The sequence below is a fragment of the Tursiops truncatus genome, chromosome 13 (assembly GCF_011762595.2).
Source record: "Tursiops truncatus isolate mTurTru1 chromosome 13, mTurTru1.mat.Y, whole genome shotgun sequence".
NCBI classification, from domain to species: Eukaryota; Metazoa; Chordata; class Mammalia; order Artiodactyla; family Delphinidae; genus Tursiops; species Tursiops truncatus.
In genome coordinates this window covers 65,854,811-65,880,908 of record NC_047046.1, presented here as the reverse complement: position 1 = coordinate 65,880,908, position 26,098 = coordinate 65,854,811, and the positions used below count along the sequence as shown (strand labels likewise).

General features: G+C 42.1%; 2 protein-coding genes across 2 annotated transcripts in view; one reads left to right on the top strand and one right to left on the bottom strand.

The window, feature by feature from the left end:
• The window catches only part of ME2 (malic enzyme 2), a 54,054-nt gene extending 38,029 nt beyond the window's left edge, over positions 1 to 16,025 (bottom strand). Inside the window, exons 1-2 of the mRNA XM_019937061.2 lie at positions 15,894 to 16,025; positions 2,309 to 2,428 (exon numbers count right to left, since the gene is read on the bottom strand). Of these exons, the coding sequence (XP_019792620.1) occupies positions 2,309 to 2,416 (108 nt within the window). The 5' untranslated portion in view covers positions 2,417 to 2,428; positions 15,894 to 16,025. The remainder of the gene's footprint in view (positions 1 to 2,308; positions 2,429 to 15,893) is intronic.
• The window catches only part of MRO (maestro), a 56,423-nt gene continuing 46,224 nt past the window's right edge, over positions 15,900 to 26,098 (top strand). The window contains exon 1 of the mRNA XM_073790736.1: positions 15,900 to 16,023. The gene's annotated coding sequence lies outside the window, so the exon portion shown is untranslated. The remainder of the gene's footprint in view (positions 16,024 to 26,098) is intronic.

Below are 26,098 nucleotides of genomic sequence, written 5' to 3'. Positions count from 1 at the left end.
GCTCTAGAGCCTGCAAGCCACAACTACTGAGCCCGCGTGCCACAACTACTGAAGCCCGTGCACCTAGAGCCCGTGCTCCACAACAAGAGAAGCCACCGCATTGAGAAGCCCACACACCATGATGAAGAGTAGCCCTCACTCACCGCAACCAGAGAAAGCCCGCGCATGGCGACGAAGACCCAATGCAGCCATAAATAAATTAATTAATTAAATAAATTTAAAAAATTAAAAATAAAAGAAATTAATAATGGACATTTGGGGAATTCACAAATACTTTGATCTTAAACAACACACTCCTAAAAACCAATTGGTCAGAGAAGAAAGCACAGGGAAATTAGAAGATACTTCCAGATGAATTAAAACACACATACCAAAACTTATAGGATACAGTGAAAATAATGCTAAGGGAAATTTGTAGCTGTAAATGTAACTTTAAAAGGCAGAACGATTTCAAATCAATTGCCTAACCTTCCATCTTAAGAAACTAGGGGGAAAAATGAACAAACTAAACCTGAAGCAAGAAGGAAGGAAATAATAAAGATTACAGTGAAAATAAATAAATAAAATAGAAAAAAACAATTGGAAAAATTAAAAGATTAAACCAAAAGTTGGTTCTTTGTAAAGACCTACAAAATTGATGAACTTTTATAATGAAAAAAGGGGGAGAAGACTCAAATCACTAAATCCTTTGTGCCTCATGTTGCTCCTTACAAGATTTTATCTAAGGCTGGAAAATATAAAGGGGTTAAAACTCCTTTATTTTTATATAGTTTTAAATGAACTGTGTTCATTTAAAAGTGCTTTACCTATCCTATTGCCAAAGATAAATGAGTAGCTACACATGGTTTCACTGCCTATCTCCCATTTAGATTTAAGAGACACTCAAAAGTGTTTTATTTATAATGTACAGTAGAAATTAAAATGATTATTAAAGAAATAATTTTATGTATTAAGTATTTATGTTAATAGTTGATAAAATTCTTAAATTTGCTGGCCTGGTGTAAGTGAAGACAACATAGTTTAAAATAGATGTCTTGATTAGCTCTTTAACAGTCAGCAGAAACAACCTTCCTCTCACCTGCCCTTCTCCTACTCTTTTCTGTCTTCCAATGCCACTTGTTCCACCAAACCTCTTTTGCTCATCTACATAACCGCAATGCCCTCCCAATTTACACAGAAGTGTACCTCCCTCTGCAACAGAGCAGGACCCTATGGTCTTTGCCCACCCCCAGGTCCTCAGTCAAAGGAGACCACATAATAATAGTTTAGTCGTTAAGCATAGTCAAGGCCCTTTAGTCCCTCCTTAAGGGCTACAGATAACATTCTGAGCTGTATCCTGGGGGCTGTCTTATAGATACTGAAACACTCACCAGGTGGAAGAAGTTAACTATGTGATGACCAGGCTGTAGCCATGACATAAGCTGCCACAATTGCGAGAACTGGCCTCAAAGAAATGAGAACCGACCCTGGAACTGAAGATTAACTGTACCTAAAACAATCAAAGTGACACTGGTCGGACCACCAACGACCAATGTCAAGATGACTGTCAGAGCTGACTGTGCTGCTTCTGCTCGTAGGCGCCTCCCTCGACCTATGAAAGCTCTTGCCCACTGGTTGTGGGGGGCGTGTATGCCTTTGGACGGGCATCTGCCCTCCCCCCTCATTGCTGGCATCCAAAATAAAGCAAACTTAACTTTCCATCAATCTTGCCTCTTTAATGGCTTTTGAGCAGCGAGCAGCTGGACCCTACTTTCAGTTACACTTCGGCTGATCTTGAGCTATTTTCCTTTAGATACATGCCATTTCTCCACATGAGTCAATATTGATAAAAATCCCTTAACTAGACTCTTCAGTGTGCAGGTAAGCATACTAGGGGGGGAAATAAAAGGCCCCTTCTATTTCTTTCCCTCCAAGGGCAGTTAGAATAATCCATCAGGGATTAGGAAATTACCAAACATTTATAAAAATGACAATATGACTAAACGGGATAAATCTAAATATACTGCATCTGGCCAACAGTTCTGGCCAATATGCTACTCTTGGGTTTTTGTTTTGTTTTGCTTTTGAGCTAGAACTAGGAAATAAACTCAATCTTTCTTGGGTGGTAGAAACTGTGAGGGTGAAATTTGGGAGGTATAAAGCAGCCATAATTGTCGCAGTGCGGAGAAAAGAGAAAAGTTCATGCACACTTCCGAACAGTTTCAGTATAAAGCTACAGAATACAAAAATTTCATACTTTATCAGTCTAAAATATATCAAACCTTTACCAGGAAGAGAGAAAATGTGTGTTAGAATTAATGTTACTAACCTTGTTTGTTCTTGGGTTCAACATAAGTGGCTTGCCTTTCTCTTTTATGTGCAAATGACGACATGCCAGAGTACAAGGAGTGGCAACTATTTTAAACCTGGACAACATCGTTTCTCTCACCTGGGAAAAACAAAGCAAATAAAGATGATGAGAAACATATTATAGAACTGCATGAATATCAGGGATCAGTTTTCAAAAGCATATTTAGAAAGCTTCACTTCCCACAACTGAAAAAATTTTTTCAAAATACATTTATGTTGGCAGAACCTTCAAGATAGCAGAGGAGTAAGACGTGGAAATCACCTTCCTCCCCACAAATACATCAAAAATACATCTACATGTGGAACAACTCCTACAGAACACCTACTGAACGCTGGCAGAAGACCTCAGACTTCCCCAAAGGCAAGAAACTCCCCACTTACCTGGCTAGGGCAAAAGAAAAAAGGAAAAACTGAGACAAAAGAATAGGGACTGGACCTGCACCTCCAGGAGGGAGCTGTGGAGCAGGAAAAGTTTCTACACACTAGGAAGCCCCTTCACTGGCGGAGACGGGCAGTGGGTGGGGGGGAAGCTTGGGAGCCACGGAGGAGAGCGCAGCAACAGGGGTGCAGAGGGCAAAGTGGAGAGATTCCTGCACAGAGGAGCAGTGCCGACCGGCACTCACCAGCCTGAGAGGCTCCTTTGCTCACCCGCCGGGGCGGACGGGGGCTGGGAGCTGAGGCTCGGGCTTCAGAGATCAGATCCCAGGGAGAGGACTGGGGTTGGCTGCGTGAACACAGCCTGAAGGGGGCTAGTGAGCCACAGCCAGCAGGGAGGGAGTCGGGGAAAAGTCTGGAACTGCCTAAGAGGCAAGAGACCATTGTTTCCGGGTGCGTGAGGAGAGGGGATTCAGAGCACTGCCTAAATGAGCTCCAGAAGAGGGCACGAGCCGCAGCTATCAGCGCAGACACCAGAGATGGGCATGAAACGCTAAGGCTGCTACTGCAGCCACCAAGAAGCCTGTGTGCGAGCACAGGTCACTATCCACACCTCCCCTCCCGGGAACCTGTGCAGCCCACCACAACCAGGGTCCCGTGATCCAGGGACATCTTCCCTGGGAGAACACACAGCATGCCTCAGGCTGGTGCAATGTCACTCTGGCCTCTGCCGTTGCAGGCTCGCCCCGCATTCCGTACCCCTCCCTCCGCCCAGCCTGAGTGAGCCAGAGCCCCCTAATCAGCTGCTCCTTTAACCCCGTCCAGTCTGGGCGGGGAACAGACGCCCTCAGGCGACCTACACGCAGCGGCGGGTCCAAACCCAAAGCTGAACCCCGGGAGATGTGTGAACAAAGAAGAGAAAGGGAAGTTTCTCCCAGCAGCCTCAGGAGCAGCAGATTAAATCTCCACAATCAACTTGATGTACCCTGCATCTGTGGAATACCTGAATAGACAACAAATGTTCCCAAAACTGAGGCAGTGGACTTTGGGAGCAACTGTAGACTTGCGTTTGCTTTCTGCATCTAATTTGTTTCTGGTTTTATGTTTATCTTAGTTTAGTATTTAGAGCTTATCATCATCGGTAGATTTGTTTTTTCCTTCCTTTTTTTTAAAAAAAAATATATTTTTTCCTTTTTCTCGTTTTGTGAGTGTGTATGTGTATGCTTTTTTGTGTGATTTTGTCTGTATAGCTTTGCTTTTACCATCTGTCCTAGGGTTCTGTCTGTCCTTTTTTTTTTTTTTTGTATAGCTTTTAGCGCTTGTTACCATTGGTGGTTTTGTTTTTCCTTTTGGTTTTTCTGTTTGTCTTTTTTCTTTTTTTTTTTTTTTTGCGGTACGTGGGCCTCTCACTCTCACTGTTGTGGCCTCTCCCGTTGCAGAGCACAGGCTCCGGACGCGCAGGCTCAGTGGCCAAGGCTCATGGGCCCAGCCACTCCGCGGCATGTGGGATCCGCCCAGACAGGGGCACGAACCCGCGTCCCCTGCATCTGCAGGTGGACTCTCAACCACTGCACCACCAGGGAAGCCCTCTTTTTTTATTACTTTTTAATTTTAATAATTTTTTTAATTTTAATAACTTTATTTTACTTTATTCTTTCTTTTTTTTCCTCCCTTTTCTTCTGAGCCGAGTGGCTGACAGGCTCTTGGTGCTCCAGCAGGGTGTCAGGCCTGAGCCTCTGATGTGGGAGAGCTGAGTTCAGGACACTGTACCACCAGAGACTTCCCAGCTCCACATAATATCAAACGGCAAAAGCTATCCCAGAGATCTCCATCTCAATGCTAAGACCCAGCTTCACTCAACAACCAGCAAGCTACAGTGCTGGACATCCTATGCCAAACAGCTAGCAAGACAGGAACACAACCCCACCCATTGGCAGAGAGGCTGCCTAAAATCATAATAAGTTCACAGACACCCCAAAACACACTACCAGATGCAGTCCTGCCCACCAGAAAGACTAGGTCCAGTCTCATTCACCAGAACACAGGCACCAGTTCCCTCCACCAGGAAGCCTACATAACCCACTGAACCAACCCTACCCACTGGGGGCAGACACCAAAAACAATGGGAACTACAAACCTGCAGCCTGAGAAAAGGAGACCCCAAACACAGTAAGTTAAGCAAAATGAGAAGACAGAGAAACACACAGCAGATGAAGGAGCAAGGTAAAAACCCACCAGACCAAACAAATGAAGAGGAAATAGGCAGCCTACCTGAAAAAGTATTCAGAGTAATGATAGTAAAGATGATCCACAATCTTGGAAATAGAAGGAGAAAATAAAAGACAGGTTTAACAAGGAACTAGAAGAAATAAAGAGCAAACAAACAATGATGAACAACACAATAAATGAAATAAAAAATTCCCTAGAAGGAATCAATAGCAGAATAACTGAGGCAGAAGAACGGATAAGTGACCTGGAAGATAAAGAGTGGAAATAACTACTGCAGAGCAGAATAAAGAAAAAAGAACGAAAAGAATTGAGGACAGTCTCAGAGACCTCTGGGACAACATTAAACACACCAACATTCGAATTATAGGAGTCCCAGAAGAAGAAGAGAAAAAGAAAGGAACTGAGAAAATATTTGAAGAGATTATAGTTGTAAACTTCCCTAATATGGGAAAGGAAATAGTCAATCAAGTCCAGGAAGCACAGAGAGCCCCATACAGGACAAATCCAAGGAGAAACACGCCAAGACACATATTAATCATACTATCAAAAATTAAATACAAAGGAAAAATATTAAAAGCAGCAAAGGAAAAGCAACAAATAACATACAAGGGAATGCCCATAAGGTTAACAGCTGATCTTTCAGCAGAAACTCTGCAAGCCAGAGGGCAGTGGCAGGACATATTTAAAGTGATGAAAGGGAAAAACCTACATTAAGATTACTGTAGCCAGCAAGGATCTCATTCACATTCGATGGAGAAATTAAAACCTTTACAGACAAGCGAAAGCTAAGAGAATTCAGCACCACCAAACCAGCTTTACAACAAATGCTAAAGGAACTTCTCTAGGCAGGAAACACAAGAGAAGGAAAAGACCTACAATAACAAACCCAAAACAAATAAGAAAACGGTAACAGTAACATACATATCGATAACTACCTTAAATGTAAATGGATTAAATGCTCCAACCAAAAGACATAGACTGGCTGAATGGATACAAAAATAAGACCTGTGTACATACGCTGCCTACAAGAGACCCACGTCAGACCTAGGGACACATACAGACTGAAAGAGAGGGGATGGAAAAAGAGGCTAAACAATACATTACTAAATAACCAAGAGATCACTGAAGAAATCAAAGAGAAAATCAAAAAATACCTAGAAACAAATGACAGTCAAAACACGACGACCCAAAACCTATGGGATGTAGCAAAAGCAGTTCTAAGAGGGAAGTTTATAGCAATACAATCCTACCTCAAGACACAAGAAACATCTCAAATAAACAACCTAACCTTATACCTAAAGCAGTTAGAGAAAGAACAAAAAAACCCCTAAAGTTAGCAAAAGGAAAGAAATCATAAAGATCAGATCAGAAATAAATAAAAAAGAAATGAAGGAAACAATAGCAAAGATCAATAAAACTAAAAGCTGGTTCTTTAAGAAGATAAACAAAATTGTTAAACCATTAGCCAGTAGCATCAAGAAAAAAAGGGAGAAGACTCAAATCAGTAGAATTAGAAATGAAAAAGGAGAAGTAAAGACTGACACTGCAGAAATACAAATGATCATGAGAGATTACTACAAGCAAATCTGTGTCAATAAAATGGACAACCTGGAAGAAGTGGACAAATTCTTAAAAAAGCACAACCTTCCAGGACTGAACTAGGAAGAAATAGAAAATATAAACAGACCAATCACAAGCACTGAAATTGAAACTGTGATTAAAAATCTTCCAACAAACAAAAGCTCCGGACCAGATGGCTTCACAGGCGAATTCTATTAAACATTTAGAAAAGAGCTAACACATATACTTCTCAAACTCTTCCAAAATATAGCAGAGGGAGGAACACTCCCAAACTCATTCTACGAGGCCACCATCACCCTGATACCAAAAGCAGACAAAGATGTCACAAGGAAAGAAAACTACAGGCCAATATTACTGATGAAGATAGATGCAAAAATTCTCAACAAAATACTAGCAAACAGAATCCAACAACACGTTAAAGGGATCATACACCGTGATCAAGTGGGGTTTATCCCAGGAATGCAAGGATTCTTCTATACACAAATCAATCAGTGTGATACACTGTATTAACAAACTTAAGGATAAAACCCATATGATCATCTCAATAGATGCAGAAAAAGCTACTGACAAAATTCAACACCCACTTATGATAAAAAAAACTCCAGAAAGTAGGCATAGAGGGAACTTACCTCAACATAATAAAGGCCATATATGACAAACCTACAGCCAGCATTGTTCTCAACGGTGAAAAACTGAAACCACTTCCACTAAGATAAGGAACAAGACAAGGTTGCCCACTCTCACCACTATTATTCAACATAGTTTTGGAATTTTTAGCCAAAGCAATCAGAGGACAAAAAGAAATAAAAGGAACCCAAAACGTAAAAGAAGTAAAACTGTCACTGTTTGCAGATGACCTGATACCATACACAGAGAATCCTAAAGATGCTACCAGAAAACTACTAGAGCTAATCAATGAATTTGGTAAAGTTGCAGGATACAAAGTTAATGCACAGAAATCTCTTGCATTCCTATACACTAATGATGAAAAATCTGAAAGAGGAATTAAGGAAACACTCTCATTTACCATTGCAACAAAAAGAATAAAATATCTAGGAATAAACCTACCTAAGGAGACAAAAGACCTATATGCAGAAAACTATAAGACACTGACGAAAGAAATTAAAGAAGATACAAACAGATGGAGAGATATACCATGATCTTGTATTGGAAGAATCAACATTGTGAAATGACTACACTACCCAAAGCAATCTACAGATTCAATGTAATCGCTATCAAACTACCAATGGCATTTTTCACAGAACTAGAACAAAAAATTTCACAATTTGTATGGAAAGACAAAAGACCCCGAACAGCCAAAGCAATCTTAAGAAAAACGGAGCTGGAGGAATCAAACTCCCTGACTTCAGACTATACTACAAAGCTACAGTACTGGCACAAAATCAGAAATGTAGATCAATGGAACAGGACATAAAGCCCAGAGATAAACCCACGCACATATGGTCACCTTATCTTTGATAAATGAAGCAAGAATATACAATGGAGAAAAGACAGCCTCTTCAATAAGCGGTGCTGGGAAAACTGGACAGCTACATGTAAAAGAATGAAATTAGAACACTTCCTAACACCATACACAAAAATAAACTCAAAATGGATTAAAGACCTAAATGTAAGGCCAGACACTATCAAACCTTAGAGGAAAACATAGGCAGAACACTCTGTGGCATAAATCACAGGATGATCCTTTGTGACCCACCTCCTAGAGAAATGGAAATAAAACCAAAAATAAACGAATAGGACCTAATGAAACTTAAAAGCTTTTGCACAGCAAAGGAAACTATAAACAAGACGAAAAGACAACCCTTAGAATAGGAGAAAATATTTGCAAACGAAGTAACTGACAAAGGATTAATCTCCAAAATATACAAGCAGCTCATGCAGCTCAATATCAAAAAAACAAACAACCCATTCCAAAAATGGGCAGAAGACCTAAGTAGTCCTTTCTCCAAAGAAGATATAGAGATTGCCAACAAACACATGAAAGGATGGTCAACATCACTAATCATTAGAGAAATGCAAATCAAAACTACAGTGAGGTATCACCTCACACCAGTCAGAATGGCCATCATCAAAAAATCTACAATAAGTGCTGTACAGGGTGCAGTGAAAAGGGAACCCTCCTACACTGTTGGTGGAAATGTAAATTGATACAGCCACTGTGGAGAACAGTACGGAGGTTCCTTAAAAAACTAAAAGTAGAACTACCATATGACCCAGCAATCCAACTACTGGGCATATACCCTGAGAAAACCATAACTCAAAAAGAGTCATGCACCACAATGTTCATTGCAGCACTATTTACAATAGCCAGGACATGGAAGCAACCTAAGTGTCCACTGACAGATGAATGGATAAAGATGTGGCACATATGTAATGGAATATTACTCAGCCACAAAAAGAAACGAAATTGAGTTATATGTAGTAAGGTGGATGGACGTAGAATCTGTCATACAGAGTGCAGTAAGTCAGAAAGAGAAAAACAAATACTGTATGCTACATATATGTGGAATTAAAAAAAGAAAAAAGAAAAGGTTCTGAAGAACCTATGGGCAGGACAGGAATAAAGACCCAGATGTAGAGAATGGACTTGAGGTCACGGGGAGGGGGAAGGGTAAGCTGGGACGAAGTGAGAGAGTGGCATTGACATATATACACTATCAAATGTAAAACAGATAGCTAGTGGGAAGCAGCCGCACAGCACAGGGAGATCAGCTGGGTGCTTTGTGACGACCTAGAGGGGTGGGATAGGGAGGGTGGGAGGGAGACGCAAGAGGGGGCGGATATGGGGATATATGTATACATATAGCTGATTCACTTTGTTATACAGCAGCAACTAACACAACAATGTAAAGCAATTATACTCCAATAAAGATGTTTAAAAAATACATTTATGTTTCTACAGGTTGTAAGGGATTATAAAATACATAAGGTGAAGGCAAAAATTCACTTTTCCTGACAACAGTCTAAGTCCTTGGATAATAATCATTGCTACTCTTTATGTATTACCTACTACAGTGTGCCAAATATTTACCCTTTTTCTAATCCACACAAGTGTGGCAAGGTATGAAACATCTAGTAAACAGCAAGTGTTTTCATGGAAGTGATTTCAATGTAAACAGGTGTGGGAGAGTTTAGGTTGAAGGTGGAAATGTAAATAATAGAAAAGCCTGGAGCACACACTTTCAGAGGAAGTGAAGCCATCCACATTCTTAATCTAGACGTCATATTTTAAGGTATTAGTAATATTCAATATTTAAATTCAGTGTACTAAAATTTTTTTGTTTTTAGAAAACCTGTTATGTAATATTTAAAAATCAGGCGAATTGTCTTGAAAACATGTTTTTGTCCTTTCACATCCATCGCAAACATTATGAGAATTTTTCAAAATGGAAAACTACATAAGACATTAAACGTTAAATATTTACTGATGGGAATATAATAGATTCTTCTGCATATCAATTCTTCTACCAAATATCAATTTGCAACGCTCATTTATTTCTTTAATCATCATAAACCATTATAATTATCATGCAATAGTTTTTAAATGGAATTTCTATTTGTTGAGAAATCCATGGGCTGTATATGGGGGTGCAGCAAAATCATCTACATTAGGATTTTAAGTTAATTTTTATGGAGCTGAAATTCACATAACAAAATTAACTTTTAAAATAAACAATTCAGAGGGATTTAGAAAATCTATAATGTTGTACAACCACCTCTATCTAGTTTCAAAACATTTTCATCATCCCAGAAGGAAATACCACACCCAGTAAGCAGTTTTCCCCACTCCCCCAGTGATTGCAACCACCAGTCTGCTTTCTGTATTTTTGTATTTACCTATTCTGGATATTTCATATAAATATGGTACCTAAATATGGGCACAAAACAAGAAATCTAAATGATCACAAGCACATCAAGAATCATGAGAGACGGGAATTGGGGAAAGGGATAGGACAGATGTTGTTTAAAGGTACAAACTTTCAACAAGAGGCCTAAGAGATAAGTCCTAGAGCTCTAATGCATAGTGAACACAGACAACAATATTGTATTATCATCATCTAACTTGCAAAGAGACTAGAACTTAATTATTCCAACCACTAAAAAGAAATTATAATTAGGTAATTATACCTATAGGTATAGGTATATACCTATACCAATATATTGCAGAGGTGCTAATTATCAGTACAATGGCAATATTACAATGTATCAAATTAACCTGTTGTACACCTTAAATTTACACAATGTTTCATGTCAAATGTATTTCAATAATGATAATAAAAAAGAATCATGAGAGACACCATAAGATAACTGATTGGTTTTCTTCAAAAATGTAAATGCCATGAAAAACACTAAAGAACCAATGCAACTTAAAGAAGACCGAACAGATAGGACAACTAAATGCAAAACCTGATCCCCCAAAATGCCATCAAGGATATTACTGGGATAACTGGCAAAACTGGGAGATATACTGTAACTTACGTAAAAGTCTTGTATAATTTAAAATTTTCTGAGTTCGATAACCATATGTAAGAGGTATCCTTTTCTGAAAATACACAGTGAAGTATTAAGGGGCCAAGAAGTATGATGTATACAACCACGTCTTTCAAATTATTTCAAAATAAATGCTGAAAAGACAGAAATTGAAAGTGCAGCCCTGATCATGTTTGTGTGGTTCTTCCAGGAGAGAAAGCATTATTTATCACAATTAAAACTTTGGTACCAAAAGACTGGATTAGTATTGCAGCATATTGGTGAGGTACGAAAATCTACAACAGTATGGAATACCTTTTACTTTATTTAAAATCAAAGACTATCTGAGAAAAATACACTTTGCAATTAGTACTTGTGGTGTAATAAGAAATATATTTGGGCTTGGTCCCCAGATCTTGTACAGAGTTCCTAAAAACTGCTGGAATTTCTTGAGTGACAGGAGTATCTTTTGCTATTCATAAGCAGCCCCTTTTGATCAGACCTGAGTTTATGCTAATGAGGTGACTTAGGGTGAGGCCACTACAGAACCTCGGTCACCAGAAAGACCAAGTGATTATTAGAGAGTGGGAACTTTCAGTACCACTCCAGTTCCCCTGGGAAAGGGGGTGGGAACGATGGCGATTAAGATCCATAAAAACTTTTGAACAAGGAGAGTTGATGAACTTTCAGGTTGGCGAACACATCTAGGTGCTGGGGGGTGGCAAGAGCAGAGGGCAAGGATGCGCCATGCCCTGCCCGACCCCACCCCCAATACCTAGTCCTATGTGTCTTTTCCATCTGTTCCTGAGTTGTATCCTTTTATAAGAAACCGGTAAATATAAGTAAAGTGTCTCCCTGAGTTCTGTGAGCCATTACAGCAAATGATCTAACCTGAGTAAGGGGCTGTGGGAAGCCCTGATTTACAGCTGGTTGGTAAGGATAGGTCAAAACCTGGGGCTTGCGATTGGCATCTGAAGTGGGGGCAGTCTTTCCGGGCTGAGTCCCTAACTTGTGGGATCCGAAGTTACCACCAGGTAGACAGTGTTAGAATTAAGTTGTAGCACACCCCGTCAGTGTCTGCCTAGAGCTGGAGAACTCCTGGGTGTGGGGAAAAAACACATTTGGTGGCCAGAAGAGTTGAGTCTGTGAGTAGGAAGAAAGTTTTTCCCTTCAGTAGTTAACTTAAGATCAGCATTCTGACATATAAAATCTCCTATTTTCAGCTCCTGGCTAAAATTTCGCTTCTATCAAATACTGAATTTAGTCTGTAAAATAAAGATTACCTGTTAAATCTACCTCATAGGTAACTATAATGATCAAATGAGAGAATAGATGCAGAAAAGTATTAAAGACTTAAAGAGTAAAGTGTTACAGCACTCAAATGATTACTTTATGACTAAGTGATAGAGAGTAAAATAAAATATAAAAGTAATTTTAATAGTGTCTTTAAAACAAGTAGGCATAAGTTAAAAAACTTAAGGAGAAAAACCAATCTCTGCCAAAAATAGAACCAAGGACTAAGGAGAGAGACAGACAGACAGACAGCAGGCTTAATAGCAGCTGGAGGCAACTGGACAAAATGGGGAAAACCCACACCTAACTCCTCATGTTATACAGACAGGATGGAGGAACTGTAAAAATGAGTGAAGTAAAAACAGGAAACAAAATAAGGTGGGGCTTCCCATTTTGAACAAATATGAAAACTCAAGCTGCTTACTTGAGCTTCCTGGCTATTGAGGTATGCCTGTGGTTTCTCCCTCTGGTGTGTCATTCATCCTGCCTTGCCCTGGGGGTTAGTGAATTTACTCTCTGGGTGGTGTTTATAAACTGGACTGGGACTGAAACTGCTAGGCCACTGACTGCTGGAGAATACTCTCCCTGGCCCCCTAGCTGGGGGGTAGAAAGCAGAAGTTCAATGTAATAGAGACCAAAATTAGAGAGAGGTCATGACTAGGTACAGTGAGCACAAGCTCTGCAGTCAGTCTGAATCTGGACGCAGCTAATTACCAGCTTGGAATCAGTTATGTCACCCAGTCATTCCCAAATGGTCTCTGAATTGGTGTCTGTCTGAGACACGTTTTTCACTAGTCTATAACCAAATGAGAAAAACTAGGACAACGTAGTATTGAAATAGGTGGGAAGGGGGCAGGGCACAACCTTTGAAAGAATGACATAGCCCAAGGACGTGACATAAGCAGATTAGAACCAAATGGGTCCAAGATGGCAGACAGGACGACTTCCACTAGACCTTGAGCCCCAGTAAAAGTTCATTCTAACTTAGCATCAGCAAGCTAAATGACATTTAGCATCAGCAAGCTAAATGACAAACCCACAGGTGCCATGACAGTTCCAAGGCTACCATAAGGATCAAAAAGTGGGCGGTGGCCCAATTCCTGGAAATTCCCACCCCTTCCTGAAACAGCTGGAATACTCCTCCCACTCATTAGTCTATGAAATTACCCACCACTATAAAAACTGACAACCCCATACCCTGGTGCCTTTCTCACCTTCTGAGATGGCCCACACTCTGTTTGTTGAGTGCATTTCTCCCAAGGTGTCTCGCCTTCTGAGACGGCCCACACTCCCTCTGCAGAGTGTGTTTCTCTCTAAATAAATCCACTTCTTACCTATCACTTTGTCTCTCACTGAATTCTTTCTGCGATGAGACATCAGGAACCTGAGCTTCATTAAGTCCTGAAACCAGGTGTGTGATCTCAGTTGGAAGACTGTGGGTTTTCCCTGGGTTCGAGTCCTGGCCTCGTGGGTTCAAGTCCCAATCTGGCTTTTGGCCAGGTTTGAGTCCCGGCCATGTGGGTTCAAGTTCCAATCTGAGGTGCATGGTTTCAGTATAGTTTTTTTTTTTAATAACTATATGACTTTTGCAATGAAATATTCAAGTAACGCATGCAGTTATTTTTATTTTATTTTATTTTATTTTTTTGCGGTACGCGGGCCTCTCACCGTTGTGGCCTCTCCCGTTGCGGAGCACTCTCTCAACCACTGCACCACCAGGGAAGCCCCAGTATAGTTTTTCATAATACTAAATTTATTGTCTTCGTTTTCATGTTGTAATTATCTTCCTCCCTTTTTGGTGGTAAAAAAATTTTTTTGTTGTTTTGAAAGGATGGGGATGGTAGATTGTAGTAGTTTTGTTGTTGTTTGTTTGTTTGTTTGCGGTACGCGAGCCTCTCACTGCTGTGGCCTCTCCCGTTGCGGAGTACAGGCTCCGGACGCGCAGGCTCAGCGGCCATGGCTCACGGGCCCAGCCGCTCTGCGGCATGTGGAATCTTCCCGGACTGGGGCATGAACCCATGTCCCCTGCATCGGCAGGCGGACTCTCAACCACTGCGTCACCAGGGAAGCCCTATGCCTAACTTTTAATTAAGTCTTTATAGCTACCATAAAAGAATCAGATAACAGATTATAAATCATTGCTCACAGTTGACTATTTAAAGGTCCACTATTAGAAGATAACGCTAAACATTTTTCCTTTATTTCTGCAAACCATGTAACATAACTCAAATAGTTATAGTGGTTACACAATATATATTTACCTATCATTTGTGTAACTACTATAGTGTGTGTATATATATGTGTATACACACACGCGCACACACACAGCTGTGTATGTGGGGGTGTTGTAAGGTAATGACTGTTTCTTCTCTAATTTCCAGAATGCTTGGCAACTAAAGATCAAAACTTAGGAGCACAACACTGCACTTAGCTTTACAGCACGAACAGTGCTTAAGGAGCATACAAGCTTAAGAGGAGACTGGAGTTATTAAGTTAGATTGCCTGAGTTCGAATCCAGGCTTTGCCACGTAAAACCTGTGATTTTGGGTAAGTTACTTAGCCTTTCTAATTTTCATTTGTAACCTGAAGATAATAAAGAGTACGAACTTCAGGGCATTACTTTGAGATAATTCTTGCAGAAAACAGCACTCGGCTCCTGATTAACAATTAATACGTGCTTCCATGTTATCAGTTGCAACACTAAAAGAAATAACAGTGCTATCAACTGTTTTGTTTTGAAGTGACTGCCACAAACATTAAGAAGGTAAATCAAACAGATATGCGATAACACGTTTTGTAAGGAAGCACTTCTGTTGAGGTCTGGTATTTTGATTAAGCTTCTTCTCACCAAACGGCAACGGAAATTTTCTAGAATTATCTTCGGGACCAAGAAAGTCAAATCCGGGACCTCAGTGTAACACCACACAAGCAGAAATGGGTATCACCAGCGTCAAAGAAACACCTGCCAATCCTGGTCCACAGATGTCATTTCACATGAATGGACAGAACCGTTCCAATCTTAGAACTTTCTAGCCTGCAACAAATGTCGTTTAAAGCAAGGAACAATCACAACACACAAACAAAATGCCTAAGTCCTGCCATTAATTCACCCCTGCAGAAAAAGAGAACTATTAGATAAAAGGATTTGGAGCGACAAAATCGGTCTTTAAGGGGCGCGGGAGTAAACGGTATAAGAGATGCTCCTGTTAAGGAAGCCGCAGGGCCTTACTCCAGGTTGGGAAGGGGGGGCGCCCTGGGACGAGCGAGTCTCGACCGGGAAGTCGCGTCCCCAAACCGTGCGCCAGGGAAGAGCCGCCCACGGTCAAACAGGGGGTGGCGAGACCCCACCGTTCCCCACGGTCTCAGCCGGGACTCGACGAACCCCTTCCCTTCACCCCGCCCTCCCATCCGCCAAGCTGGGACCCTGAGGGCCGCACGCGCGGAGGCCGGCGGCGGGTCCGCGCTCGGCTCCCCGGGCCGGGGTGAGGAGGCCGGCGCCCGGTCCCATCCCGGAACTCCCGCCCGGGCCCCGCCGCGGCAGGCCGCCCGCAGCTGCGAGCCGTGCGGAGCCTTACCCGACGTCTAGCCAGGCGACAGGTGGTGCTGCCTGCGGAGAGGCCGCGGTCCCGCAGCCCACCCAGACGATGCTCAGCTCCGGCCGAGTTCGGCCCTCCCCTTCTCGAGGCTTTCCGGAGCCGGCTCCAGGTCAGGATCGGAATGGCTGGGTCGGATGGATAATAGCCGAGGCAGCCAGTAAATCCGCGTACTGAGAAGAGGGAACAGGGAGTACAGCCGGCGCGGCCCCATGGGGGGAGACTGACGGGCGCGCAGACCAATACGGAGGCAGGAAGCCAGCCTTGAGGGGCGGGGCTCCGCTTTGAGGTTTCGCGACTGGCGCACCCGCGTTCCAGCCTCGCAGTACCTTCCTCTGTTTGGTGGCTAGAGGTTATCATTTAGGGCCAGGTGCATGCCCTTAAGGGCCCGACCCCAAGGAGTGAGAGAGGGGTCGTGTAGGGTGGGGGGAGTCCGGATATAAGACGAATACCGCCGCCCCACGAAAAGACCTGGGGCTGGCTACCGCAGACTTCGCCTTCCCGCGGCTGGCGGTATGGTTGGGGGTGATGGCTGCGTTTTCGCGCGAGAAGAGGCTCTGCGCAGGCGCGGGCGAGGCCGGGAATGGGGTGGGGTGGGGCGTGTCGACGGGTACCAGTCTCCGATCCCGAGAAGAGAGGAAGGCTGGGACTTTGGGTCGGTTCTGGACAGCCAGTGGAGGCAGGGAGAGGATTGCAGAGAATTAAGAGCGGGATACACGCCAGGAGAATGGAGAAGCAGAAGAGGGAGGACCCAGGAAATGCGAAGCCTCCGCACTTGAGGAACGCTTTATGTTTCTGAGCAGTTTTTGTCTAAGAGTTGCTCTTCTGCCGAATTCTTTGCTACTCTTCACGGTTGCTGACACACTTTGGCCTGCAGGGAATTTACTAATGATCCCTACAATCACAGTCACCATAAATAGATATTCAATGTTCCCTTTCAGAAAAGCACTGGAACCCTAAATTGTCATCTTGAAAGCTGCAGGACCATACCTTAATACATCTATACTCACCCACGGTTATGATATTGGAGGATATTTCTTCATTCTTATTTCAGAAAATGTTATCACCCAAAATTCTTTACTGTAGTCGGGTTCGTGTGCTTTTAAAGTATAATAATAATAGTTTTTAACTAAAGATGTAAAGGGTAAAAAAGAGGCAAGGCAGGGCTTCCCTGGTGGCGCAGTGGTTGGGAGTCCGCCTGCCGATGCAGGAGACACGGGTTTGTGCCCCGGTCTGGGAAGATTCCACAGGCCGCGGAGCGGCTGGGCTCGTGAGCCAGGGCCGCTGAGCCTACGCGTCCGGAGCCTGTGCTCCGCCGCAAGAGAGGCCGCGATAGTGAGAGGCCCGCGCACCGCGATGAAGAGTGGCCCCCACTTGCCGCAGCTAGAGAAAGCCCTCGCACAGTAAACGAAGACCCAACACAGCCAAAAAATAAATTAATTAATTTTAAAAAAAGTTTTAAATAAAATCAAAATGGGATAACTGTGGTTCAGACATTCAAAATGGAGCCTAGTGGCCCTTGTGGATATGGTTTCAGACACATGCCTGCATTACTGAGAACTTGAATTTTCTTTTACATTTTTTTGCGGTTCGCGGGACTCTCACTGTTGTGGCCTCTCCCGTTGCGGAGCACAGGCTCCGGACGCGCAGGCTCAGCGGCCATGGCTCACGGGCCCAGCCGCTCCGCGGCATGTGGGATCTTCCCGGACCGGGGCACGAACCCACGTTCCCTGCATTGGCAGGTGGACCCTCAACCACTGTACCACCAGGGAAGCCCTTGAATTTTCTCAACTATAATCAGACTCAAGGACACCACCAGCCCTTCTCAAAACGATGTCTGCTAGCAGCTGCCAGCTGCAACATTATGGTCTCAACGTCTCTCCTGTAACTCTGCCACCATTTCAAACCCCAACCAATCCTTGCTTAATAAGCCCCCTAACTTCTTGCCAGCTCCGATCCTAATTATTGACAAACAACTTATCAACTTTGTGGGTTTTGCCTTTATAAGCGTCCCCCGTTTTGTAGCCTGGCAGAACACAATTCAAGTCCTTCTCGAATCTGTGGCTCCGGGCTATAGTCCTCAGCTTGGCGCGAATAAAACTCTTTTCTATTCCTATTATGGATTGTTTATTGATTATTTTCATTGCCGTTACCATTATATCACCTGAAATAGACTAGATTTGAATTTTGTAATAGAGCTCTAGAGCAGGCATGAGATCTCCTCTTGCATGTCTATTCCGTCCCGTGTCCATGTGATTGGACAGAGGTCATGGGTGCAGGGCTAACTTTGTGTGATGGTGGGAGAGATAGGCAGGTTGCTAGGGTGAGAAGCTTCTGAGGATAACCATTGCACTCCTGCACTCAGCCTCTCTCCCAACTGCTGACCGGTTTCCTCTATACCAGGAAATAAGTTTTCATTCAACAACCCTCAGAAATGATGAGAAAGAAAGACAATGAACTCAAAGAGTTCTTGGGTGCCATACCTGTGTTTCTCATTGTCCCCAAATGTCGGAAATTCACTTTGGAGCCCATCACTGTCTCCAATCTGTTAAAAAACAAAATTTAACTGAGTAAATTTGAAGATTTAATTGGCTTTATTCATGAATCAGGCAGCATCTCATCTGGCAAACAGAGACATACTCCCAGAAGCGATTAAACTTGGGTTACCTAGAAAGCTCTGTGGAAGAGCACAAGAGCAAATCTTGACTTAAGTAGAAAAGTTCCTTAAATAATGTATTACCTACAAGTTCACTAACTCTTATCCATAATTCTGGAATCCAGAAGGTTTTTTTTCCCCATGATTTTGTAATTTTGGTGGAGCCAGAATTTATTTGGTGACAAATAAGAATTTGTCACAAGGCTGTCTATAGTCTTCATTTCTCCAACATAATGTAAATATTCACATGTTTCTCTTCAGTAACAAGAATGTTTTGTGGCACTACCCCAGATCCCACTGAGGATATTATAAAACATACAGTATATGCTCCTTATAATGTTTTCCCAAATCCCAAAATTTCTAAATTCTGAAGCCCAACTGGCTCCAAGAACTTCTTCCCATTTTTATGAGCCAATCCTTCTTATGGCAAAATAAATTAGGGAAAAACTACGTATAGTTCTTAATTTCAATTTTGCTGGGATTAAGCAGAAAACTTTTTATGTAAACACTGTTTATTACAATACTTAAAAAGCTAAATTTATTGTGAGTGAGAAATGATCATGACATTTTACTTGGTGTTGTGAGCACAGAAATGACTGATTGGATGAGTTATGAGAACTTAGCTTTTTTTTTTTTTTTTTTTTTTGCGGTACGCGGGCCTTTCACTGTTGTGGCCTCTCCCGTTGCGGAGCACAGGCTCCGGACGCGCAGGCTCAGTGGCCATGGCTCACGGGCCCAGCCGCTCCGCGGCATGTGGGATCTTCCCAGACCGGGGCACGAACGCGTGTCCCCTGCATCGGCAGGCGGACTCTCAACCACTGCGCCACCAGGGAAGCCCGAGAACTTAGCTTTTAAGGAGAAATTTTTTTTTTTTTTTTTGATACGCGGGCCTCTTACTGTTGTGGCCTTTCCCGTTGCGGAGCACAGGCTCCGGACGCGCAGGCTCAGCGGCCATGGCTCACGGGCCTAGCCGCTCCGCGGCACATGGGATCTTCCCGGACCGGGGCATGAACCCCTATCCCCTGCATCGGCAGGCGGACTCTCAACCACTGCGCCACCAGGGAAGCCCAGGAGAAATTTTTGATGATAGAAGTCAGTAAAGGTTAGCTTTAAGGGGGTTGGCTGAAAAGAGACACATTCTATATCTCAATCTGGACACTAGCTATACAAGTGTATTCATGTGTAAAAATTCATCAAGTTTGAGTGACGTAATTTACACACACTACTGCATGAATTTTATATCCACCCCAGTAAATATATAAAATAAACCATTTGTATTGTGCACTGCTGTTTCTTTTGGAGCAAATGTTCTCCATGGAAACTGTTATGGATCTAATACCTTTCTTCTAGGCTTTCCTCTTTGGTGTCCTCCACTGGACCCTCTAAGAAAAAGGTGGGGACCATTCTTGGCTGCTCAGAATGTAGCTCACCAGGCCTTCTGGAGTTGTCAAAATAGCCATGCAGAAAATACAAAAAAATGCTGAGCCTGGAAAGAAGGCACAAGCGTTTCCTGGAAGGATGATTACAAGGCCGGTGATCTGGTAAAACAAGGTGCCAAGGCCCAAATCAGCAGGAAACTAGGAGGAAGAAATACGTATTGGGGTAGGTCACTGAACAAACAGAAGCATGTGTGTGTGGAGCAGGCTGTGTGAGTCCTGTGCTGTTGGGAGTTGAGGCCACCCACCATCTCTGGGTTTGCCTTTGGTTGGGGTGGTTCACCTGTGAAGTGGGAGGAGCTATAAAGGGGCAGGCTGATGCTGCACACTTGGCTACATGACTTCCCTGTAAAACTTCATTAGGCAAAGTTTAAAGACGTGTGTAGCCAGTTGTCTCGAGATGGGTACACATTTGCCCACTTTCTCAAAATCAAAGAAGGATGCTTGGAAAAACTTTTGTATCAATTGCCATGAAAATAGAGCAGTTTGATTTCTTTCTTTTTTTTGTTGTTGTTTGTTTGTTTGTTTTTTTGCTTGCGGGATCTTAGTTCCCCAAACCAGGGATTGAACCCGGGCCCTGGCAGTGAAAGCACCAAGTCCTAACCACTGGACCGCCAGGTAATTCCCTAGAGCAGCTTGATTTAATCCAAACACCACAATGTGTTTTCTTAAGGGAAAACCATATTATTGATGTTTCAGAGAATTATGGAAGATCATTCTCTTTGTAATGAGAATATACGTGAGCAGGATCATTGGTTTTAGGTTGGCACATCATCTATCGCTAAAGCAGACTGTGCTAATCACATTTTTTTTTAAGTTAATTTATTTTTGGCTGCATCGAATCTTCGTTGCTGTGCGCGGGCTTTAGTTGCAGCGAGCGGGGGCTACTCTTCGTTGCGGTGCGTGAGCTTCTCATTGCAGTGGCTTCTCTTGTTGCGGAGCACGGGCTCTAGGTAAACAGGCTTCAGTAATTGTGGCACGCGGGCTCAGTAGTTGTGGCTCACTGTCTCTAGAGCGCAGACTCAGTAGTTGTGGCTCACGGGCTTAGTTGCTCCGCGTCATGTGGGATCTTCCCAGACCAGGGCTCGAACACCTGTCCCCTGCATTGGCAGGCTGATTCTTAGCCACTGCACCACCAGGGAAGTCATAATCACATGTTTAGATTTACACAACTCCATCTGCCTTAGAATAGGAAATATGAATAATGAATGCTGACTGCGCTGCTGGGAATTATCCCTCAGTAAATTAGGGTTATTAAAAATGTAAACTCTTTACAAGAGAAAGTAAACAGTATATCTAAAGGCATTTGTGCTAGACACTCTGCAAAAACAAACTTGTCAGCCTAGTCTGGGGGTGAGACATAAAAACATTTGGTGAAGGTAAGTACTATCATTAAGAAACAACAATGTTTTCATTATTCCCAAAATACAATAATGTGCTAATGATGATAATTACCTCCATAAAAGTGCTAACAATTCTTTATATAATTAAAATAAATAGAACTTTGCAGGCTGTCTGAAAGAGTAAACTAATAGCATAATAAACAGTGTCTTCATTAACAAAATATTTTAAGGAAAGTTCTGGAAATTTTTGTGAAGAACAAAGAGGTTAATATCATAGGCTTGTTAATAATCGAAGAACCTTTACTCCTCAAGGAAAAATAGCATTTTGATGTTTATGGATAATATTGTATCACACTTGATTTTTCTCTAAGACTGTCAAGTATACTGGAGAGAGTAAGGCAAAAATTTGCTATGTCATGTCATTGTGGAAATAACCTCTCTCTTTTAGTGATCCAAAGTGATTTGGTCTTGCTAAGGCTGCCCCTAAGATCTTCCTGAGTCAGAGGCTTCTTGGTGTTGCTTATTCTAAATCCTAGTCCAGGCTCCATCATTATCTATAAGCTCTTAAGGGAGGACTCCAGGATCAGCAACATTGGTATCACCTGTGAACTTGTTAGAAAAATGAAATCAGGAACCCACTCCAGACCTACAGCATCAGAATCCAACAGGTTTAGGCGGTTCCACACAAATTAGCACTTGAGAAGCACGGAGGACTCCTGAAGTCCTAGATTCTGTGAATTCATGTTGCTGTGAATGGATTTTTATTTCTAGATACAGAATAAGAAGAAGCCCATGATACTTTCTATACCTTCAAAAGGTTCTTATGCCAGGGCAAACAGTTATTCTTTCCTTCTCACACTGAGAGTATGTAATGCTTAAATCTTGAGCAGTACAATTTTATTGTTAATTCACCAGATGTGTAATTACGAACTAGGCACCAGGTGGAATGTTTGCACCGAATAGGATGCATGTAAAGTCTCTGAATAATGTCTAGGAACAAAATCTCAGGAATGTTTGCCTTGACCATCCAAGTAGTGTTCCTGGTATCTTGAGCATAATTTTATATACAGGTCCTTAATAGACCCAGCAGGCTTCATGGCTCTCTGACTACGTGGGATGAAAAGCTACCTGAGATTCTGTCTCTTGGGGGCAATACAGGGACATTTTTCTATAAAGTGTTCAAGATTTCTCTGGCCAAGAGAGTACCTATAGAAGAACCTGAATTGATAACTTGAGTTTGATTATCCAATATATTTTCCTACTGAGCAATAAATGGTGGGTTCTTGGTGCATGGAATATCAGAACCCTAGAACAGCTCTGACACTAAGTTGAATATTTTGTATTTTTTACATCAACAAGATGTGGTCTAACCACAAAGGAAACCTGGTGTGCCTTTCCTCCCAGTGCTCTTTGACCTTAGATTGACTAGCACTCTGAAATGCTTCCCAAAATGAATCACCTCCTACACCAATCTGCATTCCTGGGCTGGGAATTCTAGATGTTATTTCCATGGCCATTGGTTATCTTAGGAATGTCTGGGGGACCCCGGGACCTCCCTGGAGGTTTGATTCAATTCTGATGGTTCATGTTGGGGTCTGCACCAGCTCCGGCAATTAATAGGGAGCATTCTGTTTAACAGGCATCCAAAGGGAAGTAGAATATCTTTCCTTTCTTACACTTGAACCAAAATTAAGTTGCATAGAACAACATGGAATAAATGATTAGTCCTAAACAATGCAACCTTGAAAAAATTATATCTGGATTCTAACTTACTAAGGGCACCAAATGGTGCAAACAGAATCTGTTGTTCATATCTTTGTGGCTGCAATTAGAAATGATGAACCATAAGCTCTATTCATAAAATACCAGATCGGGGTATTTAATCTTTTGTGTGCAATGGACACCATTGACAGTCTGTTGAAGCCTACAGACTCCTCAGGATGTTTTCTTAAATGCATAAAATAAAATACATAGAATAACTGAAGAATCCAATTATAATGAAATGAAGTTATCAAAATATTTTAAACCTCAAATTTCGGGTATAATAATACATATGCTACTTTATATTGCATTAAATAAAAATCTAAAGATGGGTCTAATAACTAGTAAAGATGAGTATAAATGATATTACACAGTACCTGCAACAACTGGAAGGTGATACGAAAATTCATGGTTTCTATAATCGTAGCAGTTTGTTACCTACATCCGTAATTGAAGAAAATGCTAAATTCCAGGTAGAGGTTAGTGAGAATAAATACATTTTTCTTAGTCCAAGTTCAGATACTACCTATGGTTAAGAACACCCCTGTACTAGGCTGTTTTGGTTCAAGTTCAGCTAAGAACCTCATTCTACCTGTTGGCAATTTACGAGTTCAACTTTCAATACTGGAAAATAGCTTCCTGTAGCAATTTCTTTTGTCAGAGCTCCAATTTCAAGGTTATGTGGAAACATTCTCTGTCAAAAGGTCTTTTGTGACTTTCAGTAAATTTTACTCCATTTTAATTTGTTGAGCGTTGCTTGGGACAATATTACCTGGGCTTTCCTGTAGTCTGGTGACTCAGAATTATGACACGAATGCAGATTTACCTGGCTAGCATTGCAGAGGTTGCTTTCAAGTTGAAAGCTGGCCAAAGTTCCCAGTCTCCAAGGTCTGTAATTTAGGACACTTCTGTTAGTCATCATCTGTTCTTTGTTAAGAGGAATTTGTTCATGTCTCTCCCTGTGCCAGAGGCACGTATTGTTAGACGTATTAAGAAAGTAATTTATTCCTGACATTCTTACTCTTGGAGTAATTGCTCTGGAATATATTTTCGAAAGCTTCCATGAAGATTTTTTTAAAAAGCATTTTCAATTCTTTTTTCTTGGTAGAAAAATATATTTTAGCGCCTTTTGTGAAGAAAAATGATTTTTACATTTTTAGATTTCATTCACATTTTCTTAATAGACATGAAAAGCAGCAGTAGTCCTTATGTAAGTTTGGGGAAGGGATAGAATGTTATTTCATGCCAACTGTGAAAATAACATTCAATAAGCATTATTTGCCAACAGTGAGAAAACAGAAATTGAACTCTCTGTCATGAATTCAACCCATTCTGTGCTTATTAGGGGAGAAAGGAGAAGCTAGAAGAAAATGTGACAAGGAACATTCTGGAGCTCATTTTTTTGTTTTTTTAACATCTTTATTGGAGTATAATTGCTTTACAATGGTGTGTTAGTTTCTGATTTATAACAAAGTGAATCAGTTATACATATACATATGTCCCCATATCTCTTCCCTCTTGTGTCTCCCTCCCTCCCACCCTCCCTATCCCACCCCTCTAGGTGGTCACAAACCACCGAGCTGATCTCCCTGTGCTATGCGGCTGCTTCCCACTAGCTATCTATTTTATGTTTGGTAGTGTATATATGTCCATGCCACTCTCTCACTTTGTCACAGCTTACCCTTCCCCCTCCCTATATCCTCAAGTCCATTCTCTAGTAGGTCTGTGTCTTTATTCCTGTCTTACTCCTAGGTTCTTCATGACATTTTTTTCCTTAAATTCCATATATATGTGTTAGCATACGGTATTTGTCTTTCTCTTTCACTCTAGGTCCATCCACCTCACTACAAATAAATCAATTTCGTTTCTTTTTATGGCTGAGTAATATTCCATTGTATATATGTGCCACATCTTCTTTATCCATTCATCCGATGATGGACACTTAGATTGCTTCCATGTCCTGGCTATTGTAAATAGAGCTGCAATGAACATTTTGGTACATGACTCTTTTTGAACTATGGTTTTCTCAGGGTATATGCCCAGTAGTGGGATTGCTGGGTCATATGGTAGTTCTATTTGTAGTTTTTTTAAGGAACCTCCATACTGTTCTCCATAGTGGCTGTACCAATTCACATTCCCACCAGCAGTGCACGAATGTTCCCTTTTCTCCACACCCTCTCCAGCATTTATTGTTTGTAGATTTTTTGATGATGGCCATTCTGACTGGTGTGAGATGATATCTCATTGTAGTTTTGATTTGCATTTCCCTAATGATTAATGATGTTGAGCATTCTTTCATGTGTTTGTTGGCAGTCTGTATATCTTGGAGCTCATTTTACTCTGTCCAAATAGGGGAGCTGGACTCGCCTCCATGCTGCCAAGCCCTTTCAACAAACAGCCTACGTCTCTGCTCTCTTGTGAAAATGTTCCCTTCTTCATTTCATACAATCTGGCTTCCATCTCCACAAATCTTTTTTAAAACTGTGCAAAACTTCCTTTTTTTAAGTAGAATTCAACCATATATTTTTAGTCCTCAACTTCCTTATTCTTTTTGTTTGTTTGTTTTGCGGTACGTGGGCCTCTCACTGTTGTGGCCTTTCCCGCTGCGGAGCACAGCCTCTGGACGCGCAGGCTCAGCGGCCATGGCTCACGGGCGCAGCCGCTCTGCAGCATGTGGGATCTTCCCGGACTGGGGCACGAACCCGTGTCCCCTGCATCGGCAGGCGGACCCTCAACCACTGCGCCACCAGGGAAGCCCACTTCCTTATTCTTTCAGCAAAATTTGTCCCAATGGACTTGTCCTTCCTTCTTGAAACTCTCTTTGTTGTCCCTGGCACAATACTCCTCTGGATCTCTGGCCTCACCTTTGCCATCTCCTCTTCCTCCTGCTCTATAATGAAGGGTGACCCCCAAGGTTCAATCCTAAATGTAACCCATTGAGATGACTCACAAATCTGGGTCTTATGCTGAGTTTTCACCTTTGATCCTGTT